The sequence below is a fragment of the Pyrus communis genome, chromosome 12, assembly GCF_041283825.1.
Source record: "Pyrus communis isolate YQ-2024b chromosome 12, ASM4128382v1, whole genome shotgun sequence".
In the NCBI taxonomy this organism is placed as follows: domain Eukaryota; kingdom Viridiplantae; phylum Streptophyta; class Magnoliopsida; order Rosales; family Rosaceae; genus Pyrus; species Pyrus communis.
Window position 1 is genome coordinate 4,047,392 of NC_142576.1, and position 19,396 is coordinate 4,066,787.

Below are 19,396 nucleotides of genomic sequence, written 5' to 3' on the forward strand. Positions count from 1 at the left end.
TGACGATTTTCACACACCTATTCTCTCTTATTGCAACCATGTTATTCAATTCAAAGCTATGTATATAAACGTCACTTAGTAATAGAGTCTAGTCTAGTAATATTCATTTTCACTTGCAAGTGAGATATTTTAAGTTTGAATTTCAGAAATACCACTTAGTACTACATGAATAGTGCTATTTTGAGAGCATTTCCATTAAAGTTTCTTATTATTGCCAACAACATTAATCATCATGGTGATCTTAATTAATCTTAATCTTAATTTCATCCCCCTAAATAAAAAGAAAGATTGAATTCCTAGTGGGAATGTTATGTCATAATCTATAGGTATAGTATTCTATGCTTAGGATGTGTGTGTATTTTACATTAATGACATAGAGGAAATTTTCATTGTGACGGAAACACGAGTGGTACATCACGTGTTTTTATGTAAGTAGTGAGAAATTTTATTTTTTATGTTATTAATTTTTTAACATACATATCCTACTATTTGTATAGCAACATGTGATGTACCACCTCGTATGCTGGTCACACTGAAAAATTTCTCCATGGCATGTGTGTAGTGCATATGTTTTTGCTACTTGTTAATGGAGGTGGATTGTCTACCCTCTCATTTCTATACTCTCTCCATGCCATTCTGTTTGTGTGGTCACAGTTAAGTCACGTCAATATTTTATATTAATTTTTTATAGAAATAATAAAACAAAAAGTAATAGGAATATAGAAATAATAAAACAAAAAGTAATAAGAATATAAAATATTAACGTGGTTTAATCGTGACCACACATCTTAGAAGAGCATGTGAAAAGTATGGAAATGAAAGGAGAGAAATCCACCTCCCTTGTTAATACCGACTTTATATCCAGATCTCCTCACGTCCCATATCTTCTCTTTGGGAAAAGAAAAAGAAGCACAAAGCATCACCATTTGATTCTTTCTACTGTTTTTGTAGACAATGTTTTCCAACCCCACCATACATTCTCCTCATCTCACAACACTTGGTCACAAAGCAAACTTATTTTCTTTACCGTTACAACTCACTCCTCACCCTTTCTTTTTCGCCACTCTCTTTTTTTGCCACTTTTTCTCTCCTCACTCCCTTATCTTCAAACACTTTTCTCTCTCCAAGTAGTTTAAATTCACTACAATTTTACGTGCAATGTTTTTAAAAGCAACCGCATCTTCTCTAACTCATTAGCGCATATGTTTTCTCGCTCGTTAGCGTTTTCAGTAAAGACGTTTATGAATCACGTTAAAAATCTGATTTGCTCTTTCGCTTGATTCCCATAAACACCTTGCAAAACCATGGCAATTGCAGCTTCTAAGTGCTTCTTCCTTTTCTTCCTGTCTCTCCTCTCTTGTTGTTCATCAGGTAAGTAATACATTTTTACTTTTTGACTCGTTGTCTCGATATATCATTTTTTCGGACGGAAGAAGATTGTGTATAGACTTACTCGAAATATCACTTATCAGATTCCGTTTCGACGAACTTCATAGTAACATATTTGAATTTTGGAATTGCATTTCATCTTCTGATTAGTTCTTGAGTAGTTAAAACTGGGTTTCAACCCGTTACAGCTAAAACTATCAGTTACAAGTAGTTTGAAGTTTGTCATTTTTTTTCCCCTCACAAAATACAGGAACTCTGGTGGGCTTTTCATATCATGCAAGTGGAAACACTACAACTTCATCACCAGGCAGAACAATATCATTCCTGAAGCAGAACAAGATCAACCCGTCTCAGATTCGAGTCTTTGTCGAAGATCCTAGGGTTTTAAGCACTCTGTCCAAAACCGGCGTAGCTGTTGATCTCTACTTGAGTGAGAGGCAGGTTGAAAATCTGATGAGCTCCAAATCTTCCTCAAAATCATGGCTGAGAACCCACATAATGCCCTTCTTCTCAAAAGCAGACATCAAAAGCATCATAGCAATTGGTGGCAGTGATCATACAAGAAAATCTAGGCTACCTAGGGTTTTATCCAACCTCAAAGCCCTACACAAGGCCCTCACTAGTCTTCCTTTCGACCGAAGAATTAAGGTCTCGGTAGCATTTTCTCTGTCATTTCTTGAGAATTTGAGAAGAGGAAATGGAAAAGACCTGCATAGGATCTGTAGTTTTATTAATGAAGTGAGATCTTCTGTCATAGTAGAAGCCAATATCGACGGAGAATTGAACATGGGAGATAGGTTTGTTCAGTCAATGATCGAAAAAGCCGGCCTTGCTCATTCTGTTCTTCCTTGTAATGCTGTCCCCATGGTTTTGACAATCAAGAGTCCAGCAGCTCCCAGCGCAACCCAAGTGGCTGAGTTCACAGATAAGGTTTCAAAAGCTTTAGAAAGCGAGACTCGGATTACAAGTAGGCTAGTAGGGTTATACGCAGAAGTGGATTCCATGGAAGATTTTGCACAAAAAGAGCTCAAGAGGGAAGAGGAACAGATCCTTCCTTCTTCTAGAAGAGAAATCCTAAGCGATCCCCACCCGAAAACAACGTCACATGATGCATATGGCTCACCAACAATCTTCCCTACAAATCCAACAACACCAGCAGTACCTACAACTTCTCCATACACCTCTTCCCCAACCATTGTCACTGTCCCGGCTACAAACCCGGTAACAGTAACTCCGGTTAACCCCGCTGCGCCTGTGGAAGTTCCCTCCACCACACCCATCATTCTTCCACCTTCAAACCCTGTGAGTTCATCAGTGCCAGTTACCAATCCAGCCACAACTCCACCAATAACTAACCCTGCGACAACTTACCCGCCGCCAACTGGAGGTGTACCCTCCACAACAACACCTGTCACGAATCCGGTCACACCTCCTGCAACAACTAACGCTCCTGCAGTTCCAGGGCAGAGTTGGTGTGTGGCAAAGAGTGGAGCACCACAAGCACCACTTCAGGCAGCTTTGGATTATGCATGTGGAATGGGAGGCGCAGATTGCTCACAGATCCAGCAGGGTGGGAGCTGCTACAATCCAATTTCTCTGCAAAATCATGCCTCCTTTGCCTTCAACAGCTACTATCAGAAGAATCCTGTGTCAACTAGCTGTGACTTTGGAGGGGTTGCCACAATAGTTAGTGCTAATCCAAGTAAGAAAGTATTTCATTCATTAGTACTTTTGTTTCTTCCATGTGATTTTTATATATGCTAGACATACACTTAGGCTCGTTAGCTTTTAATATTTTTATTAAAGTATATATAAATTTTTATTAAAAAATAAAAGCACTTGGAAGTGTTTCCTAGAAACTTACTTGCGATGCTTCCTAAAGGAGCACATGCAAGTGCTTGTTCAGAATGCGGTTCCACGACTGAAATTCGCTTTTAAGTTTTTTGTGCCAAACGTAGTAAGATTCAGTTTGGTTATCCGAAGCAATCTCAAAAGGCCTTAGACTTGCAGATATTGGTTAGACCAGTTGATTAAGGCAGTGTGTCCGACCTCTTATGCCCTAGTTCAAATTCCCTCTCCATAAATTATAGTAGTTTAGAATATCTACATCTGAGACTAATGAATTTTTGAATAGGCACTGGTTCCTGCATTTATGCATCATCATCCTCAACACCAACTCCAAATCCGGCATCAACAAATCCACCACCAACATCAACAATTCCACCACCAACGTCAACAATTCCACCACCAACATCAACAACTCCACCGCCAGCAATCACAACATTTCCACCACCTGGGGAAGGTGCATCAGTGTATGTATAATGTTCTATCTCACGACTCCATATACTACATTTCCAAGTTCATTACTAATCTCACCTCTACTTGCAGCTCTGGTACTCCGCCTCCGGTTTTGAACTCAAGCAACCCGGCTAATTCAGGAACCATGCCAGAACTTGGGCCCTACACCCCTCCCGGTTTCAACACAACAACAACATCCGCTTCAGCTAGCTTGCAACCGTCTTTTGGTTGCATCTTTTTCGTAGCAACCTTAGTTACAAGAAATTTTTTTCTTAACATGTGAACATGGAACTTCTCCATGAACTTAATGGGTGGTCAGATTCCACATAAACTTGTTTTCTCATCACTAATCGCGGTTGTACATAACTACGTATGCAAGCTTAGAAGCTAGAGGAAACATGATAGGTACTGTCTTGCATTAGGTTGGGGATGCAGAGTTGCTCTGGGTGAAGTGCAGGTAAGCTTTTCGACATGTAAACCCGGGCTGTTAGAAACAATTTTACTCTGAGTCTGAGGTGGAGAGTGCAGTAGAGATTTGTGATTCTGTATACCTTTTAGTTGGCTATTGTAGTTCTGCGTACTGAGCTCTTCCTAGTAGAATTAAACTTCAGATTGCTTCAGATATCAATAATAAAGTTGCACGAACAGAAAATTCTGCTATTTATCGGAGTAAAATTCACTAATCTGTGTTTTACATTTCATTACATTATCATTTACCTGAATGTTGATCGTAACATCACAGAAAGCTCTCAAGTTTTCGCCTCAAAGACGAAAAGCTATGAACATCAGAGCACCTGTTGGACTTGCACCACATTAGATTTTAAAATAACACAGGTGTGACTTACAAGAGGAGTAAAATTTAAGGTGTTCAAATTCACAGAACCTACCTGCAAATTTTGATATGACTGAACCATCAAATTAAGGTGTTCAAATTCTCAAAAATCGAACGTGAGCATCTGCCCAGGCGTGGTTAGCAGGTGAAGGTTAAACCCCGTAGAGTTGAGGGAACCAGGATATAACAAGTCCAATACAACATCAGCAGGTATGGTAGCCACAATGCCATACATAGATTCAAATTCGATATTCATAAAGTAATGTGGTTTTAACGAGAACAACAAAATTGCATTCTCTGCTATGCTCCATAACGATAACCTCTACAACTGTGGCCTATGCAGCTATTCCTAATTCCTTGACTAAAACTAAAGTTTCGTTCATGTTCTTTATACATAACAGCAGGACTTGATACTGCAACTATTTATCTCTTCGCAAACGCCACCAAGACTAACATGGACATAGAAATCATGATTTTGAAACCGGAGGTTTCCCAAAAATTTTGTCTTTCAGCAGCTGCAGCTCCACCGCCACCCCGTTGTAACTGATCTCTGAGCTCTTTCAGAGCCTTGTCTCTTCGTTCACCCATCTGCCACAACGAATATATTTCAAAGGTCAAGCTAGTCCCAAATATAATGGCAAGAGCAATTAACCACCAATTGAGAATTTTATTTGAAGTTGACAGAGTAGCAAGAAAAAATTAATGATTACCCTTTGAAGCTTTCGTGTTTGAGCACGAGCTTCCTGGAGACAAAACTCTAATTTCAATACCCTCTTTTTCAGTTCCTGATCAACTCGCCGTTGTTTCTCCAACTGTTCCAGAAAAAAGGATGAAGTTCATTAGAAATCTACTAACGAGGACTTCATACAAAAAACAGAGAAAAAGAAGGATATGATGAATGTACCTGTGATTCAAACTCCTTAGTTTTGAGCTTCCAATGAGCTGACATTACCCTGATTTCATCTTTCAGTTTTGCTATTTCTTCATCCTTAACAACTAAAAGCTTATTAATCTTCTCAATATTCTTCGGAGAAACCTCATCTAATAATTTCCTCAGCTCGCAATCCTTGTTCAACCCTGCTTTCGCTACAGCTTGCATAATGTCATTCTCAACTCTCAAAACTTCATCTTTCAGTTGCTTCTGGGAAAACTCTCTTGCCTTAAGATCCTTCTGCAGACTATCTAATTGCTCTCCTAGTCTAATTACACGATCATCTTGCTCTTTTAACGAGCAGTTCTTTTCATCTATTTCCTTCAAAAGTGCTAAACACTGAAGCTGTGCCGATTGAGCTGATGCAGCACTAATATCGGCAGTTGCTTGAGTGGCTGAAAGCTGCGATCTCAGACCATCCACTTCCGTAAGGTACTGCATTCCGTTAATAACATTATAGTCAGGGAAATGTGTCCAACAATTAAGTTCACATCCCCAACTACCAAAAACTATGATACGCAAGTAGTTATCTTGATAGCTAATAAATTGATGCGCTGTTCAAAGACAAAAACCAACAGATATGTTCCAAGAAACAGATATATGACTCAGCTAACTATTTTCCAAATCTGTTTGACGAAGCTCTTTATAGCTAACAAACAACGGTGACAAGCCAACTCAAAACTTCACAAAACAAAGATAGTAAGATGCAAACAAGCTTCGAACACCATTCTTTTGTAACTCCAATTGACTCAAGTTATTCACCTTCCACACATCTTAGGTTGATACTCTCTACTTCTTAGTGTCTAGTTAAATTAAATACATAAAAATATATTGTACCTCAGTCAGAAATTAAATAAAAAATTGAGATTGGATTTCTGCTTTCAGAACAACAGTTACATGTTATGTCGATGTGTTCTGTTTATAAATGCAACCATTATGCGCCTGCCTACACGTATATATGCAGAGGCTCGAGAAAGAAATTAGCCCATTTACCAAGTACTGAATGAAATTCTATCGTTTTACGCAGGCTGAATTATTCAATGTGTTGGCATGGAAACTGAAGACTTCTATTGGAAAAACAGTAAGGAAATCAGCTAAAGAAGACTAAAAACGAAACGGTCACCAAACTAAGGTGACCTTTTCTCCTATGGGCTCCGCCAAAAACAAAGAGGCAAAGCCAAAAGGCATCCTCAATGATAACATGTCCGGCTTTTTTGACGACTTCAAAACAACAAGATGCAGTAGAACGAAATAATCAACTCAGGAAAGACAATCATAATTAGTCAATCATGTCCTTAATTAGCCAAACAATTAAAAGCTAATCCAAAATTATGCATGATCAAGAACTAGGAAGTGAGTGGGACCTTCTCAGCCGTAGATGCTGAGGCCTCAAGCTGCTGATTTCTCTGTTGCAATCTCTTCTGCATTACGCTAATCTCCTCTTCCAAGTTTTTAGCCCTTGTCTCTGCTTCCTGTAATTAGTACAAACAAACCCGAATGACCCAACAATTCGAAAACACCGAAACAAAAGGGGAAATGATTTCCGCACTTTTTTTCTCTTTTTGCAGGCCCTGTTTATTTCCAACTCTTTTATTTTCGAGAATTGATCCTTATTTGATTTATCCAATCTAAAGGCCAAAATGGGGGTGTATTCAATCGGGATTTTGAGGGATTTTAATTCTTTTAATGAATCTAGGGGTATTCAATTAGGATTTGAAGTGATTCTCTGAAATTCAATGTATATTCAATCAGGATTTTAAGATAATTTATTAAAATTCTTAGAAATCCGGATGTATTCAATTAAAATTTTAAAGAAGTTTATAACATTCCAGATGTATTCAATTAAAATTTGAATTTAAAAAACTTGGAAAAGTTAAGGAATATGAGGGAATTTGAGAGATTTTGTAGTTTATTTTAAACATCCACAAATCTCACATTTCCCATGAAATTTCGAAGGAATTGAATCAAAATTTTATATAGAATCTCTACAATTCAGTTAAATTCTATAAAAATCTATAGATTTATAAATCTATTAAAATCTCTCAAATTCCCAATTAAATACAACTCCTAAACAAGGGCGTTTAGAAAAGAGAAAAATGTGAGTGCATAAGCACTTCCCAAGAAAATATGACTTATTTCAAGACTCAAAACATGTCATATAAAGCACAAAAAGAACCTTAAAATCAACAAAAACAACAACAACATGCCTGTCTTGTGAGGGTTTCTTTAACAAATGATCGCTCCTGAGAAGCTAACCGGCTCCGGACATCCTTTAACTCCGATGCCAACGACACCACATTCCGGCGAAAACTCTGCTTCCTCTCATCCAAATCTTTTAGCAACGGATCAAATTCGTGGACCGACATCGATGACAGTGATGAGGAAGACGAGGAAGGTGACAAAGGCAGTGATTTCTCCGAAATCGACGCCATAAATCCGAAAAAGCAATCTCACCCAAGTGAGATTGACGGTGAAGATCTAGATTGCGTGAAGGGCAGAAGATCAGAGGTCTAAAGTCCTTGCAGTGAAAGAAGTTATCTTCTTCTTCAAAGCTGCATGTGAAAGAAGCAGATGTGCATTAAATTTTTATGGCCTCCAAGAAATTTAGAATTTTAAAAACTGATTAAATTACAAAAATATTGTAGCTTTAAAAGCACCATAAATGGTTTCACGTATTTAGCTTCAAAAAATGAAAGTTGAATTAAAATAAGAAAGTTCAACCAGCATCATTTTCTTAAGCTAATCAAGTCCAAGAAAACTGCACATATACTTTTCTAAAAAAAAAAATTTAACCATGCAAATAATACACCTCCTCTCACCATCAACCAAATTAATCATGCAAAATATGGTCAACTTCAACTAATAAATAATATTGAATTTAAGAGAGAGAAATATTATTGAGATTAAGAGAGAGAAAGAGAGGAGAGAGAGAGGGGTAACAAATGGGTCTACTGAATTTGAAGAAATCTGAACTCAGAGTCTCCAACTTGAATACCTTCATCTCTAAATTTATTCAGAAAAAATTAATTAATTAATTAATAAAAAATTAACCCGAAATTCAAAAGGTTGAAGCAAATTTGAGTTCGTGACTGACCCACAAATCCAATTTCCAAAAAAAAAAATCAACTTTAAATCAAAACCATGAAAAAGTTCTAATCTTTTTGACAATTAACAAATAATTTAACCACTTTCTAACCTCTGCATGCAAATGGGTCTCCAAAACACACCCTGAAAATCCCCAAAACAGATCCAACAATCTCAGCAAACCTCAACAACATAAGAGTTCACAAAGAACGTGTTTTTCTAGAGAGAGAGAGAGAGAGAGAGAGAGAGGAGAGAGGGATACCAGGTGGCCGAGTCAGACCAAATTTGAGTGAGCAAAAACCCACTTGGGAATCTCTCCGTCTTCTTCCCAACCAAATGACAGAGACAGACAGAGAGACAAGTCCCGAGTACTCTGTTTCATCCAATGAACAGAGAAGGAATCCTACGGACGGTCACGATCCATCTTCTGAGAACCATCCGACGGCTGGATATGGAAGCCAAATTAAGCACCAATAATCCCGCAAAATTAGGGTTGCTTAGTTATAAATTTTTTGTCTTTATTAAGCGGGAGTTGCTGCGGTTTGAGCGATATGTCGACGCCCGGACAGAGGCTGGTTTGGTTCGGATCTTCCGAGCCTCGGGTTCATAAATATGACGATTCCCGAACCTATCGCTTGGTCCTCGCGGGTTTTGAGTTTTGACTCACAGCGCGGCAAATCAAAATTTTGGCCACGGCGAATGGGTTCTCGCCACGTGGGGGATCTAGGGACCCTTTGGATCTTGCTATTTTGTATTGAATAATGATGGGCTGGATTCGGATACTAACGTCGCATGATCTTTTGGGCTCTATCTACTTTTCTTTCACGGTTGACTAGTAGGTTTTACTGATTTTTTGATCAATAGGGATGCTTTTCTGCCCTCTCAGTTTCTATACACTTTCATCCTTTCTTATTTTATGTGATTAAGGTTAAGTCACGTTAATATTTATATTGATTTTTTTATAGAGATAATAAGACAAAAAACAATAGTGATATAAAATGCTGACGTGGTTTAACCGTGACCGCACAAATAGGAGGGGATGGAGTGTATGGGAATTGGGAGGCCAAAGAAGCCAAGTCCATACGGATCACCAACATTTGATTAATTTAACGGAAAAGGATCCGGATTTTAGGAATTCCATGATCGTGACTGTTTATCGTACATCGTGCGGTCATAAATCATTAGGTACTATTTATGTTTAATTTTAAATTTTGAAATGATTTCTAACCGCATGATGTACGATGAACGATCACGAGCATGGGATCCCTAGGCAAAGGATCCGGGGAAGATCCTTTTCCTAATTTAACAAAGGACAAGGATAAAAGGGCATGGTAAAGTTATGGATTACTCTAATGGTTAGGGTATTTAAAATAAAAAAAATAAAAAAAAACCCGAAAGTATAGTCTTATTCTTATGATTTGTTTAAAAGTGCTTTTTAAAATGACTGAAAGAGTTTGTAGAAAAAATATTTTTTCTAAAAGCACTTGAAATGATTCTTGCAAGAAGTACCAGTGTTTTCTGCAAGAAGCACAAGTTATGTGCTTCTTACAGGAAACACTTCAAGTGCTTTTACATGATCTAATTGCATTTTGACTAAAGAGTTGTTTAAAAAAACATTCTCACCAAAAACTTTTTTAGTCATTTTAAAAACACTTCCAAATAAATCCTTATACTAGTGAGTTCGGTTTTGCAATTAGGTTTAATTTCTATTTTTATAGTAAAGATTAGATATTTTGTTTTAATATAAAAAAATTGCTTTTGACAAATCTTATTTGTTTAGATAAATTGATCCACATAACATGTATACTTTGGTTAGAATTCTTGCTCTAGTAAATTAAATTATCTTGGTTAGTGATAACCAAATTGATGGCAACTAATAAGCTTAGGTGTTCATCAATACAAGGTCAACTTTGACCATGGGGAAAGAGGAAATCATGAAAATGAAACATACGTGTATTAGGTCAGTCGGTTTTTTATTTTATTTCACTCAAGTTTCATATTTTCTTTTTATATTAGAGTTCTTTGAGGGTTTGATTTTTATATTAGAGTTATTAAAGTTCTTTACGTGTTAAAAAAAAAATCACTTGAACTACTTTATAGATGAAGGACATGTTATATTCTTATATCATATATAGTATTTACATTTTTATTAAAAATTTCGTGGCACGTTGGCAGAAGCGATTTCCAAACATGCCCGAAGGTAGCGAATTCTTCGAAGGGAAAAATCAAGAAATAATAGGCCGATATAGGCCCAAACCCGTTCGAGATGTTGATTTGACCCGACTCCGTCGGGTCCATCTTTCGTTTTAGTTTCAGTCTAATCTCGACCGTTCAATGGAATCCAACGGTCAACAAGTGAGCATAAAGACAGAAGCAAACACCTCTCTGCGTTTTTTCTTCACGGCAGAACACAGACTCACATTCGACACAATCTCTTGTTCCTAGTCTTCTCCTAAATCCTATGATGTCAAGCTGCTTCATGTAGCTCTTTCTCCTCAGGTCAGTGATCAATCTTTCCTGAATTCTCGCTTACCCATTTGAACAATTTTTATTTTTACCGCTGTAAATAGTAAAATCTGTTTCATGACCTCTTGCAATGCTCATAAAGCTCCAGTCTTTAACATTTTCCAAGCAATGCTCATAAAGCTCCAGTCTTTAACATTTTCCAAGAGATTCCCCTTCTGGGTCTGTTCGAATGCATGCTTTGCTGCACTCTCCTGCACTAAAACCATTGAAATTTTCTCGGGAAACAATCAGGACCCGGAAAATTCATCCGACTTTGAACAAAATATCCAGTCTTTGAGGAATCAGCTTGTACCGGATAACTTAATCCGGGTTCTGGATAACACTGATGATTTGAGCTCAACAGTGAAGGTGTTCAAATGGGCTTCCCTGCAAAAACGGTTTAATCACACCGCCGATACGTATTTTCGGATTGTCTTGAAACTGGGTTTGGCTGGAAATGTTGAGGAGATGGAGGGGTTTTGTCAAAATATGGTGAAAGATCGGTGTCCCGGTGTCGAAGAGGCGCTTTTGGCACTGATTGATGTGTTTGTTAGGCATTGCAGATTACGTGAGGCAATGAGGGTGCTTGTGAATTTCAAAGCAGGTGGCTTTAGGCCCTCAATTGAGACATTTAATAGTGTATTGGGTGTCCTTGTGAAGGAAAAGAAAGATTTTCGAGATGTTTTGTTCGTCTATAAGGAGATTGTGACAGCAGGAATCGTGCCAAGTATTGATACTTTGAATTATTTGTTAGAGGCATTGTTGGAGAGCGGCCGCATTGAGTCTGCTATTGATCAGTATAGAAGAATGAAGAAGAAAGGGTGTAGTCCTAACAGTAGGACTTTTGAGATTCTCATAAGATCCTTTATTGTTAAGGACCGAGTTGATGAAGCTGTTATTGTTTTCAATGAAATGCTTGATCTTGGTTGTCAGCCTGATTTGAGTTTTTATTCCTGCATAATACCTTTGTTTTGTCAGGAAAATAAACTGGAGGAGGGAATTAGATTGTTCGAAATGATGAGAACTTCTAATTTTACGGCGGATTCATTGGTTTATGAGGTTCTGTTGCAGTCTTTATGCAAGAACCTTAGATTGGATGATGCAATAAAGGTTTTAGAAGAGATGATGGAAACTGGGTTGATGCCGCCAAATAATGTCTTTGCAGTTGTAGTATATGTGTTTTGTAAATTAGGGAAGGTAGACGACGCGATGAAGTTCTTGGAAGATGAGCAAATCATGGAAACTTCTGCCTGCAATGTACTGCTTGAAGGTTGCTGCAGTACTGGAAAATTTCTTATGGCGGAAGATTTACTTGTGAAAATGTCTGAAAGAAATGTGGCTGATTGTAATTCTTGGAATATTGTTATCAGATGGCTCTCCGAGCATGCAAGGATTAGGGAAGTGCGTGAACTTCTTGGTAGAATGGTGGTTTCTTGTTCTCTTCCTGACTGACACACATACTCGGCTCTAGTCGTTTGCCACTGCAAAATGAGCAACTACAGAAATGCTATGGATATATTTGATCATATTTGTGCCAAAAGCTGGGTTTTGGATCATACATCTTACTCTGAGCTTGTCAAAAGCCTTTGCCTAGGGGAAATGATTCATGAGGCTACTGAAGTGTTCTGTTACATGTCTAGAAATAGATGTTCGATCGAGCCTTCCTCGTTCAATATGCTGATCAAGGATTTGTGTGAGACAGGAAAGGTTGACGAAGCAATAAGGATAGAACAATTGGCCTATTATTCCGGTACTTCTTCTACCAGTTCAACTTACTCAACTATTATGCTTGGATTGTCAAAATTAGACAAGGTAAAAGATCTGTTGATAGTCCTCTCAAAAATGCTGGTGGAGGGTTGCAGTCTTGATTTGGATGCATACTGCGTGCTCATACAAAGCATGAGTGTGCAGAATCGAATGAAAGAATGCTTATTGCTTTTCAATATGATGGTCGATAAGGGTCTTATACCTGATTCCGAGAGACTATTTAATCTACTCTCTTGTATAGCCAACCATTCTCAGTTGCACATGATTTCGTGTTCAATAAATAAACTTACTTCTGATAGTAAAGTTCTAAATTCAGCAATCTACAACTTGCTGATTAATGGCTTCTGGAAAGAGGGTTATAAATGTGAGGCGTGTCGATTTTTGGATACAATGTTAGAAAAAGGTTGGGTCCCAGATGCTAAGACTCATGGATTGCTGATTGGGTCTGGTGTTAGCGAAGAAGTAGATAGGAACAGGCTGGGCTATGACAATTCTACTGTAGATACCGTTAGCAACATCCTTGCAGAGGGCTTAGATGCAACACAATGGAAACTTCCATCGCGGTAATCAGGTTATGACCTTTTGGTCGCTCGACTTCTTTTGGTGAAGTGTGATCTGGTCTCAGGTGTTCACTGTTGAAGATTTTGTCTCCATAGTCAGTCACACCTGAGCCGTTTGCAGCTATGGTTCATATTTTGTGCAATGGATCCGGGAGCTGTTGCCTGCCATGTATGATAGTTTTCTTCACCTTCACCACTGAGGTTCATGGATCTCTTCTACATATTCAAACCCTAACCAACGCCAAGAAAAGGTGCTTTGTTACACCAATATGTTTCTATAGCTTCAAATGAAATTGTTTTTTTGTGAAAATTCTGCGACGGTTATTTCTAAACAGTTAGAATGTCTCAGAATTTAACTTTATAAGTGACGTGTTTACGTCATCTTCTAAGGTTCGGACAGTTCTGTCACAATAGATTAGGTATCCTTTTACGAGAGGGTTGGAATCGCGGAGAGTCAGCCAACTGCATTCGTAAGTATTAACATGACAGGCGAGTTTTCAACATAATCAAAAGCTCAGCACTATAATCTTAGGGGATCCGTGTGGCAAGTCATAAATCCGACTGAATTTGCGTATTTAAAGGCTAGACCTGACTCGAGGCCCCCCCACCAACCACACCACCACGGCAACCACCATCAATGCCGTTCACCCCCAAGGGTTGGCATGTTTACCATACAAAGACAGCCTTTGGGACCAACGCTCAGCTTCGACCCGTGACAGTCACGGCTTTGGACATGGAAGGAGGCGGCGGTCTTGGCCGCTCAACGACAAGTAAAGGGGAATATCTTCAAGCTAAACGCTCAACTTATTTGTATAAATGAATTAAACATTGGCCAGCTGACCAAAAGGATAATTTACAAGCGATCTCAAAGTCCAAATCCAACTTCCATGGACCTTCAACTTCAAGTAACAACTCGAACGACATCTGCCTCCTATTACCGTAGTAACTTGAGGTAATTACACTCATTTACCAAGTCAAACTACCAAATATCCAGGTTAGCGATACAACTACGAAAACAAAGAATAATTTACATACGCACTTCTACAACATACATTCGGGAACACATCCCCCGCTGTCTATTTGAGCTTCTACTAGTACAGATGATGCCCTTGCCCTCGCCCTTGCTCTTGCCCTTGCCCTATCGGATGCAATCCTATTCACAGAACCAATAAAAATGGCACATCAATTGTTAAGGTATGATCAAGAAAATAATGCAACACGTCTGCCAAAAATACATTGACAAAACAAATAAAAAGATGCAAGGGGAGAGATGTTGAATGTAATCCTTAAAATTTCCCAGGGAACTCTATTTTATCGAAACCAAACGTGGTGCTAGGCAAGTTCATACAGATGACAAGACTATACAATGAAGCCATACCTAACCTACAATGCACCTGAACTTGAATATAGATCCACAGGTATACTCATCAATAAACGAGTGAAAACACGGATGCAATGAAACAAAGGGGGTTTCTACTAGCCCCTATCAAATTGAGGCACAAAATGGGTAAAACACTGATCTTTATGCACAAAAAAATGGATGATACTTACATAATGTCCAATGCTTTACAACAACTCTTTGCAAGTGGACTTGTTGTGCCCAAGACCCTTGCATCTGCTGCACTGGAGTTGACGCTTAGCCATATCTTGTGATCCATATTTCTTAGTAGTAGGCCTGCCTGGTGGACGTCGGGTGGGAGGAGGGGTTACGGTCACTAGTACTTGAGAAGAAGCCTTCATCACAGGTATGTCTACATTTGGAACAGGAAGTATTGGTTCTGAGTACGTCAGTCTATAGCTCTCGGTGGTAAAGTATCTTGAACAATAATCATATGGGCTCCTGCCCATGCAACGGATGACAGCAATTGCATGACAGCACGGTAAACCAGTTATCTGCCACCCTCTACAACTACAGTCCCAGCGATCAACATCTACAACTTCAGTGGTGTCACCATGAACCTCAAATCTGCTACCACCAGCCGACAGTAGAACTTGGAGGTTTCCAATTTTCTGAATTTCCTTTTCTAGCTTTTCCTCCATGGATGGAGTAAGCCTCATCAACCATTCATTAGATCCTTCCCTTCTTGTGTAGATCAACTCCATAATCTTACCCCTGATCACATCAACCATCTGTGTTATTGGTAACTCGTGTGCATCCGATGCCCAACTATAGAACAGCTCTCCAAAGTTCGATGTCATATGGTTATATCTAGCCCCTTGAAAGAATGAATTCGCCCACTTCTGGGGCTCAGTTTGTACGATCCAATTGTAAGCCTCCAGTGAGATGCTTTTTATGCTTTCCAGACAACTTTGAAAGTTTTCGGGCCTAGGCGCATAAGCAGCACCATAAAAATCCTCAATCATGAGCCGTTTGACCTCATGAGAAAACTGCCCTTTCAAGTCCCTGATAAGTTGCTCGGTCAAATATCGCAGGCAATAGCCATGATATGAGTCTTTAAATATTTCCGCAATTGATTCCTTCAATCCCTTCTGTCTGTCTGCCACAAATGTCACGGGACAAGAAATTGAGAATGCAGATTTCAATTGTAGTAAAAACCAATGCCAGTTATCATCAGTTTCTGCATCCACCACTGTGAACGCAACAGGGAAAACCTCATCATCCCCGTCCGCAGCTGTTGCAGCCAACAATGTGCCTTGATATTTTGATTTTAAGGGAATGCTATCCAGGAAAAGGAGAGGCCTGCAACTTTGCTGGAACCCATACAATGAGGCATGGAAAGAGACAAAGAGACGATGGAAACTGGAGTCTTCCTTGGTGGTAAAAGTAGCAACACTACCAGGGTTTGTCTCCATTATCCTGTCACAGAAAATTGGTAACTGATTATATGCCTCTTTGTACGAACCCTGAAGCTGCTCCTTTGCTATTTCTTTCCCACGCCAGGCCTGGAAGTAGTTCAGCTGTATTCCAAATTCCTTCTTTATATCGTTCACAATATCCTTGGGCTTATAGTTGGGCATATATTTTAACTTCTCCTTAATTATACTAGCCACCCAACTCCTTGTCGCCTGATGCCCTGTAGTTGCAACAGCGCCTTCGCAGGAATGCGTTGGATTCATCTTCTTAATACATATTAACTGCGTTGTCGACAACCTTGATGCATGAATTCTCCAAGGGCAGCCTTCAGCCTTACACTTGACAGTCACACGATGACTATCATTCTTCTTATACCTAAAGGCGAACTGACGCGCAATGGCATATTTGCGCAACAATTCACGAAATTCATGAACACTGCTGAATCTTTGGCCCACACCAGTAATTGCATTCTGCCACTGCTGTGCACCTTTAGCATGCTTCTCATCATTGGGGCCAACAAGAGGGAAAACGGGTGATATTTCAGAGGGTATATCAATATGTGCATCAATAGGGCTGGCATCATCAATAACATCAAGCGAGGCATTGAGTGGGATATCATGCTGGGTGGTATCACCCACAAAGTCCACAACATCGAGGGATGCATCAACTGGAACCACAGTTTCTGACAGAGTTGTTCTGCTTGACCTAAAAAATCCATGAAATTCATAAATTTCACAAAAAAGGAAATTTTTCGAAGTGGTATTTAAACTTACTAGCTTACATATTAAGAGAACTACCTACTGGCAAGCATGTTCGAGACATCAGGAGGAGCTACTTCCTCCATGATATAAACATCAATGGTTGCAAAATCACCATGGAACTTGATCATGCGATGGAGATCCTTGTCATTGGAAACAGTAATCAGGGTCTTCTTGTTGCCAGGGAGGAAGTACTTGAAGACCATGTTATTGTTGCAACCAAACATTTCTGTCACCTCCAATTTAAACTCATCAAACTCCATCTGGTCATCAATGTCAATAGCATGAGCGTCGACACTCCTATATGACAATGTACCATCTTTCTCTGTAAGGAATTCACCCCCCGACTGACATATTGCTATGACTCTCTTCACCTCCATGATCTGCCTCAGTCAAACAGAGCAAAACACATCCGTTTCAAATCATCATAGCAAATACAGTAAGCGGCATATGTCATATACTGTACACTTTATCTGTCAACTGTACAGTTAAACAGCATAGACCCTCTCACCAGACCTCAATTCACTTCACATTACAACAATAGGGGAGAATTACCAGATTAAATTTAAGCTTAAACTAATTGCGTACTAAACACAACCTGGCGGAGTTAACGTCTAGCTACGGTAGGGTTTCTGGTTACTGACAAATGCGCAAAGTAAAATTGTCAGCCCCAATTGCTCCAAATGCAAGTATTTTTCAGCTGGAGTGCACATAAATCAAAAGAGAAACACACACATGACATATATACACACAAAAATTGTTGACTCTAATATTTGAGGTCCTAACCACGCAAAGGATTAAACTTTGTTGCATATGCAAACTAAGAAAGTCAGCGACTTTCAGACACCGTCAAAGGGTTCAACAATAAACGAAAAAAGTAAGCAAATGGGTAACAAAATTTCGATCAAAACAATAGCATAAAACACCAAAAATTCAGACTTTAAGCCAACAAAAACATTCAATTCCCCAGAAAGGGGACCCTAAAAACCCTAATTTCCCCAATACCGACACATCAAATCGCGGTAAAACAATCGGAAATTGAGAAAATTACCTCTGAGAACTGAGATTGTCGTCTCAGTCTCCAATGCCCAATTCAAATTTGGGATTTTGACAGTGATTCGTTGGCTCGCAGCTCTGAAATTTGCGGATGTTCACACATACGTCTGAAACTAAACAATCCAACCCCAGGAGAGGGAGAGAGACAGAGAGACAAGAGAGAGTGGTGGTTAATACGGTTAAGGATATGGGAGAATTTTGGAAGGTAGAGTTTGTGTAGGAGTAGTGTTTACGTTACAGGTAGGTGGGGAAGTGAGAAGGGCAGAAGAGGGGTATGTGGCTTTCCCACCATACCTCTCTTTTACTTCACAATCCCAACCCAGTTTTTTTATTTTATTTCCATTTTTTTAAAATAAAAATTAGAAATTTTCACATTGTGACGAAACTTTCAACTTTGTTTATCTATTTACAACAAGGGATCATGTTCCTCTTCAAAGCAAAAGGTGACAATCCTCATGACCAAACTCATCGGCCCATTGAAATTTTATCCAATAGTTACAAACAGTTGGTTCCTCTAAAAATTATAATAATTGTAGCCGTTGGATAAAATTTTAACGGCCCGATGAGCTTGGTCAGGAGGATCCTCACCCTTTGGTCAGGAGGATCCTCACCCTTTGCTCAGGAGAGGATCCTGATCCTACTACAAGGTTTGGATTTTATACTCTTACTAGCCTTCATGCACACACTCACGCCCGTGCAGAAGACATTTTTTGAATCACGGCGTGCTACACGCGACTTACACGTTTTAAATGTATTTATATGCGTAAATTGACAAAAGAAAAGTCAAATATTTGAAGGAAATAAATAATCTTAGATCATGCTAGAAGAAACCTCTCATAAACCAATTAAAACAGCTGAATTCAAATAATAAAATCTGTTTATATAGAATTTACATGAAGAATAAAGAAAATAATATTTAATAAACAATTGATTGAATCACATTATTGCTAGTTTATTGTGAGGCTAAGCCCACCCCCTCCCCCTTAGGGCAAATAATATCGTTTGTTAAAAAAAATAATCATTCGACAACTAATTTAATCATATTATTATCCGCGTGTGAAAAATCTTTTTTATAACATGCATTACACACCTCTTAAGATATTTTGAACGTGTTTAAAAATAGAGAAAATAATATTTAATAAACAATTGATTGAATCACACTATTACTAGTTTACTGTGAAGCTAAGCCCACTCCCTCCCTTTTAGTGTATCGTTTGTTAAAAAAAAAAAATCATTTGACAACCAATTTAATCACATTATTATCTGCGTGCGAAATATTTTTTTTATAAACGGCATTACACACCTCTTAAGATGTTTTGAACGTGTTTAAAAATTGATAAATTGAATCACATTATTGCTAGCCTATTGTGAGGTACTAATTAAAAATAAATAAAAATTAAT

At 38.7% G+C, this 19,396-nt stretch overlaps 4 protein-coding genes across 10 annotated transcripts; 2 read left to right on the forward strand and 2 right to left on the reverse strand.

The window, feature by feature from the left end:
* Positions 1-1,010: 1,010 nt before the first annotated feature.
* On the forward strand, positions 1,011-4,347 carry LOC137745079 (uncharacterized). The gene is made up of 4 exons (XM_068484953.2): positions 1,011-1,371; positions 1,640-3,091; positions 3,524-3,701; positions 3,778-4,347. Exons 1-4 carry the CDS (start codon positions 1,305-1,307, stop codon positions 3,968-3,970), a joined length of 1,890 nt encoding a protein of 629 aa, XP_068341054.2. The 5' UTR covers positions 1,011-1,304; the 3' UTR covers positions 3,971-4,347.
* Positions 4,348-4,730: 383 nt separating this feature from the next.
* LOC137745080 (myosin heavy chain, cardiac protein) lies at positions 4,731-9,004 on the reverse strand. Of its 6 annotated transcripts, none has more exons than XM_088681412.1 (7): positions 8,647-8,824; positions 7,658-8,002; positions 6,815-6,922; positions 6,588-6,671; positions 5,424-5,885; positions 5,230-5,331; positions 4,731-5,107 (listed from the first exon to the last, which is right to left on the reverse strand). In XM_088681412.1, exons 2-7 carry the CDS (start codon positions 7,880-7,882, stop codon positions 4,943-4,945), a joined length of 1,146 nt encoding a protein of 381 aa, XP_088537538.1. In that variant the 5' UTR covers positions 7,883-8,002; positions 8,647-8,824; the 3' UTR covers positions 4,731-4,942. The 6 variants fall into 6 exon arrangements, with proteins under 6 accessions (XP_088537538.1, XP_088537535.1, XP_088537534.1 ...); XM_088681409.1 differs by lacking the exon at positions 6,588-6,671 and adding an exon at positions 8,391-8,453 and having other exon boundaries at positions 8,647-8,780; XM_088681408.1 differs by lacking the exon at positions 6,588-6,671 and having other exon boundaries at positions 8,797-9,004.
* A 1,852-nt stretch (positions 9,005-10,856) lies between these two features.
* On the forward strand, positions 10,857-13,676 carry LOC137745797 (uncharacterized). Its single transcript, XM_088681496.1, has 2 exons — positions 10,857-11,147; positions 11,187-13,676. The coding sequence occupies exons 1-2, from the start codon at positions 11,118-11,120 to the stop codon at positions 12,489-12,491; spliced, it is 1,335 nt and encodes a 444-aa protein (XP_088537622.1). The 5' UTR covers positions 10,857-11,117; the 3' UTR covers positions 12,492-13,676.
* Positions 13,677-14,151: 475 nt separating this feature from the next.
* On the reverse strand, positions 14,152-18,373 carry LOC137745796 (uncharacterized). 2 transcript variants are annotated; one of them, XM_068485808.2, is made up of 4 exons: positions 17,991-18,373; positions 16,979-17,322; positions 14,918-16,886; positions 14,152-14,519 (listed from the first exon to the last, which is right to left on the reverse strand). In XM_068485808.2, the coding sequence occupies exons 2-3, from the start codon at positions 17,317-17,319 to the stop codon at positions 14,933-14,935; spliced, it is 2,295 nt and encodes a 764-aa protein (XP_068341909.1). In that variant the 5' UTR covers positions 17,320-17,322; positions 17,991-18,373; the 3' UTR covers positions 14,152-14,519; positions 14,918-14,932. The 2 variants fall into 2 exon arrangements, with proteins under 2 accessions (XP_068341909.1, XP_088537621.1); XM_088681495.1 differs by having other exon boundaries at positions 16,963-17,322; positions 17,991-18,319.
* Positions 18,374-19,396: the final 1,023 nt, after the last annotated feature.

Coding starts and splice junctions, on each gene's coding strand:
- LOC137745080 (XM_088681412.1), bottom strand. CDS start 7,882: ATGGCGTCGATTTCGGAGAAATCACTGCCTTTGTCACCTTCCTCGTCT. Junction 5,332..5,423: donor CTAAGGAGTTTGAATCACAG/GTACATTCATCA, acceptor TTTCTGGAACAG/TTGGAGAAACAACGGCGAGT. Junction 5,108..5,229: donor AAACACGAAAGCTTCAAAGG/GTAATCATTAAT, acceptor TCGTTGTGGCAG/ATGGGTGAACGAAGAGACAA.
- LOC137745796 (XM_068485808.2), bottom strand. CDS start 17,319: ATGGAGGTGAAGAGAGTCATAGCAATATGTCAGTCGGGGGGTGAATTC. Junction 16,887..16,978: donor TCGAACATGCTTGCCAGTAG/GTAGTTCTCTTA, acceptor TGGATTTTTTAG/GTCAAGCAGAACAACTCTGT.
- LOC137745079 (XM_068484953.2), top strand. CDS start 1,305: ATGGCAATTGCAGCTTCTAAGTGCTTCTTCCTTTTCTTCCTGTCTCTC. Junction 1,372..1,639: donor CCTCTCTTGTTGTTCATCAG/GTAAGTAATACA, acceptor CACAAAATACAG/GAACTCTGGTGGGCTTTTCA. Junction 3,702..3,777: donor CCTGGGGAAGGTGCATCAGT/GTATGTATAATG, acceptor CTCTACTTGCAG/CTCTGGTACTCCGCCTCCGG.
- LOC137745797 (XM_088681496.1), top strand. CDS start 11,118: ATGACCTCTTGCAATGCTCATAAAGCTCCA. Junction 11,148..11,186: donor GCAATGCTCATAAAGCTCCA/GTCTTTAACATT, acceptor ATAAAGCTCCAG/TCTTTAACATTTTCCAAGAG.